We start from the raw sequence: 4514 nt of genomic DNA, 5'->3' as shown, positions 1-4514 counted from the left end.
ATGCCGAAGACCAGATCTCAGAGGAATGTGGATGGTGCTGAGGGGAACGCACAGGGCGGTCCCCAACAAGTTCACCAGGAAGCCAACACAGGGGAGGTAAGGGTCGAGCTCTCGCAGATCTCGCCGGAACAACTGGTGCAGTCGGTTGCCGCGAACTTGCCTACCTTTGAGGCTATTGTGACGTACTTGAAGGGACAATCTGGACAATCTGGTGCAGTGAAGGGACAATCTGGAGTCCCTCCCAGTCCAGAGCGTCGGGTGTGGAAAACGGGCAGGACAGGGAGTTCGGAATCCCGATCTGGAAGCCCCAGGTCGAAGAGGGCGCGAAGGGAAGTTACACGCGAGCAGGTCCCGGTGCCAGAGCCCTCTCATAGGAATTCCCGAACTAGCCATCCGGAGCCCGTTCTGAGGCCTGCTCGGATGGAGGACCCTCACAGGAAGGAGAATTATCAGGTCCAGGATGAACTGGATCTCCTGCTGGATCCGGAGGCGGATAGGTACACTGCCTCTCCTTTCGTACCGGATATCGAAGACTACCCTCTGCCTGCCAAGTTCAAAATACCATTCATGAAGTCCTACGACGCGACCACGGATCCGGAGGATCACTTGTTTGCGTTCCTGACTCAGATGCGCCTGCAGACAGCCGCGGATGCGGTTAGGTGCAAGACTTTTCCAATGTTCCTGGAAGGAAAGGCTCGGCAGTGGTTCCAGGGTTTGCCCCCCAGGTCGGTTCGGTCGTTCAGCCAGCTTGCGAGGCTGTTTGCGGCCCAGTTCGTCTCCTCTCGCGCTTATTCCAAAACTACGGCCCATTTGATGACTGTTCATCAAGGGCCCGAGGAGTCATTACGTGAGTATATGGTACGCTTCAACAATGAATCCCTTCAGGTGCGGGACAGAGATGACAAGATGGTGATGGCTGCCTTTGTCAACGGGTTACGCAAGCAGAAGTTGTATACGGAGTTTGTAGAAAGACCTCCCAAGTCCGTCCGGGAAATGCTAGATCGAGCCCACGAGAAGGCGAATGCCGAGGAGGCCAACCGTCTGAAGGGCGCCCAGGAAAGGTTGCGGGATGACAAGCGCAGGAAGGGAGTCGACCTGGGGGAGACACGGCCTGGTCAGGGCCGAAAAAGTATACCAGAGCGCTTGCCTCGGAGCCGACCATGGGAGAAGGAAAAGACCTGGACCTCGCTCACTGCGCCCAGAGCTCGGGTTTTGGCAGTGATGGAACAGCAAGGGATCTCTCGCCCTCCTCGGCCGTTGGGGGGTGACAAAACCCAGCGCGATCAGGGCTTGTATTGTGCGTACCACAGGGACGTCGGGCACGACACGGAGGACTGTCGACACCTCAAAAAAGAGATCGAGAAACTGATACGAAGAGGTCACCTTGGGCAGTTCGTCCGTGACGGGCGTGCAGATCAGAAGCAAGGAGGGTTCAAGCGAGATCGGACGACTAGCTCACACGACCGACCTCGAGGTCCCCGTGATCGTACTCCGGAGCAGGGGGTCCAGAACCTAGCCGGAGTGATCAACACCATTGCGGGAGGACCTGCTGGAGGAGATAGCCACACGGCTCGGCGAAACAACCGACCTCCTCCCAGCAGGGAGAGCTCGAATAAGCGATTAAAGGTGTACGAGGAGATCATATATGGGCCAGAGGACGCAGTACCCTTAGCCTCCAATAACCATGAAGCAATTGTGGTAGAAGTTATCATGTGTAACTACAAGGTAAAGAAAGTGTACATCGACAATGGGAGTGCCATCGATGTGCTGTATTACAAAACCTTCAAGGAGTTGCAGCTGGAAGACAAGCAGCTCATCCCCGTTCGAACTCCCTTGATAGGTTTTGCAGGTCCGCCAGTCAGGCCAGAAGGAATGATAACCATCATGGTCACCGTAGGAGAATCACCCAAGTGCCGAACTGTCCCGGTGAATTTCGCGGTGGTAAAGGAGCCGTCCTCCTACAATATGATACTGGGACGACCTACCCTAAATGCACTCCGAGCTGTCTGTTCGACCCTGCACCTTAGCATGAAGTTCCCAACGCCTGATGGGGTGGCCGAGGTGCTGGGGGACCCGGAGGTGGCTCGGGCGTGTTACATCGCAACCCTCAAAGGCAAGGAGAAGCTGGTGGCCCAGACGACCTGTCTGGAGCCCTGGGAGCCTGCTGAAAAGGAGGAAAGTTTGGAGACGGATGAGAGTCTGGTCGAACTGCCCATCTGTCTCAAGCGACCTGATCGTGGGGTAAGGACCGGAGCTGGATTGAGCGAGCTGACACAGAGAGCTCTGGAGTCTCTGCTGGAGGAATATGCCGAGATTTTTGCGTGGAGTGCTGATGACATGCCCGGAGTCCTTCCCGAGCTGGCAGTTCACAAATTGCACGTTGACCCAAACATCCGGCCAGTGAAGCAAAAGAAGAGGAATTTCGCTCCCGAGCGCAACGAGTTCGTCAAAGAAGAGGTAGGCAAGCTATTGGAGGCCAAAATTGTGAAGGAGATCTACTATCCGACCTGGCTGGCCAACCCCGTGCTGGTCAAAAAGGAGGATAGGGCCTGGAGGATGTGTGTAGACTTCACCGACCTGAACAGGGCCTGTCCGAAGGATTGTTACCCCCTCCCTCGTATCGACCAGCTGGTCGACTCAACAACGGGGTACGAGATTTTCTGCTTTCTGGATGCTTTCAAGGGTTATCACCAGATAGCTCTGGACGAGGAAGATCAGGAGAAGACTGCCTTCATCACCGAATACGGTACGTATTGTTATACCACCATGCCATTTGGGTTGAAAAATGCAGGTGCGACCTATCAACGACTGGTCAACAAGCTGTTTAAAAACCAGATCGGCCGAAATATGGAAGTGTACGTGGATGACATGCTGGTGAAAAGCCGAACTCAGGAGCAGTTCATCAAGGACCTCAGAGAGATCTTTGACGTTCTACGGAGCTCGCGGATGCGGCTGAATCCCAAGAAATGCACTTTCGGGGTCATATCAGGCAAGTTCCTGGGGTACATGATATCCAAGGACGGGGTAAGAGCTAATCCCGACAAGGTAAAAGCTATCATGGACATGGCTCCTCCCCGAAACATAAAAGAGGTCCAACGGCTAGCTGGCAGGATGGCGGCCCTGAGCAGGTTCTTGTCGAAGTCAGCCGTTCGGGGTTCCCCCTTCTTCAGGGCCCTGCGAAGAGGTCCCCAGTTCGAGTGGACCCCCGAGTGCCAGCACGCATTTGACGAGCTCAAGGCCCACATCGCGCGCTTGCCAGCCTTGACCTCTCCCGCACAAGGAGAAGTCTTGTTCATCTATCTGGCAGTTGGGAAGGAGGCGATCAGTGCGGTACTAATTCGGGAAGAAGGCAAAATCCAGAAGCCCATATACTATGTCAGCCGGGCTTTGCAGGGGGCGGAGCCAAGGTACACCTCAATTGAGCGGTATGTTTTGGCACTGGTGCACGCGACCCGGAAGCTCAGGTCCTACTTGCAAACTCACCCCGTGGTGGTCATGACCGACCAGCCTCTCAAGCAAATTCTCTCAAAGCCTGATGCATCAGGAAGAATGGTAAGGTGGGCAGTGGAGTTGTCTGAATACGATCTTAGCTACCAACCCCGCACGGCCATTAAGGCTCAAGCATTGGCAGATTTCATAGCTGAAGGAATCTCCTTTGGGCAAGAGCAGTCGCCAGCCGAGCTGACCAGAGGCGCAGCCAAGGCCGAACAGGCCAGAGGAGCTGTCGAGGTCGTACAGGCCGCCGGAACCAAATCGACCCAAGACGTGGCTGAGGCCGGACAGGTCGGAGAAGCTGCCGAGGTCACAAAGGGTGCTAAGGCTTTCATGGCTGAACAGATCATAGACGCAGTCGAGGCCAAGCAGGCCGAGGGACTTGCCGAGGTCGCACAGGCCACAAAGGGAGCCAAGGCCGAGCAGGTCAAAGAGGCTGTTGATGCTGAACAGGTCACGGGCAAGGTCGATCGGACCATCCCGACCTGGACGCTTTTCGTGGATGGATCCTCTAGCAAGGAAGGCTGTGGAGCAGGGCTTCTCTTGACTAGCCCCATGGGGGATGAGCTGGCCTACGCCCTGAGGTTTGATTTCAGGGCCTCTAACAACGAGTCCGAATATGAGGCCCTGATCGCAGGGATGATGATAGCTCGGAAGTTGGGGGCCGAGTCAATAGAAGTCTACAGCGACTAGCAGCTAATAGTGAATCAGGTAGGAGGACGTTATGAGGTTAAGGAAGAGCCCTTAAGGAGGTATGTCGCCAAAGTGCATGAGCTGAGAGCTCAGTTCAAGGTATTCACACTCAAGCAGGTCCCGCGAAGCCAAAATAAGAGAGCGGATGCTCTGTCCAAACTAGCTTCCACCTCGGTCGGTACATTAAACAAAGAAGTCCTGGTAGAGGTTGTCAGGAATCGGGCATATGACCAGGTAGAGGCAGCTGTTATTCAAGTGATGGGCTCATGGATGGATCCCATCGTGCGGTACTTGGCTAGCGGAGAACTCCCTCCAAGCCGGGCGGAGGC

General features: G+C 55.3%; 1 protein-coding gene across 1 annotated transcript; it reads left to right on the top strand.

Moving 5' to 3' along the window:
• On the top strand, nucleotides 1-4185 carry LOC140016450 (uncharacterized). Its single transcript, XM_072069972.1, has one exon. It carries the CDS (start codon nucleotides 1-3, stop codon nucleotides 4183-4185), a length of 4185 nt encoding a protein of 1394 aa, XP_071926073.1.
• The last annotated feature ends 329 nt before the right edge of the window (nucleotides 4186-4514 follow it).

This window comes from Coffea arabica, chromosome 11c (genome assembly GCF_036785885.1).
Source record: "Coffea arabica cultivar ET-39 chromosome 11c, Coffea Arabica ET-39 HiFi, whole genome shotgun sequence".
Taxonomy (NCBI): Eukaryota; Viridiplantae; Streptophyta; class Magnoliopsida; order Gentianales; family Rubiaceae; genus Coffea; species Coffea arabica.
The sequence above is the reverse complement of the archived record's forward strand: the minus strand, read 5'-3'. Positions and strand labels throughout refer to the sequence as shown.

Bases quoted from the DNA above. Each gene is read 5' to 3' on its own strand.
- LOC140016450 (XM_072069972.1), top strand. From the start codon at position 1: ATGCCGAAGACCAGATCTCAGAGGAATGTGGATGGTGCTGAGGGGAAC.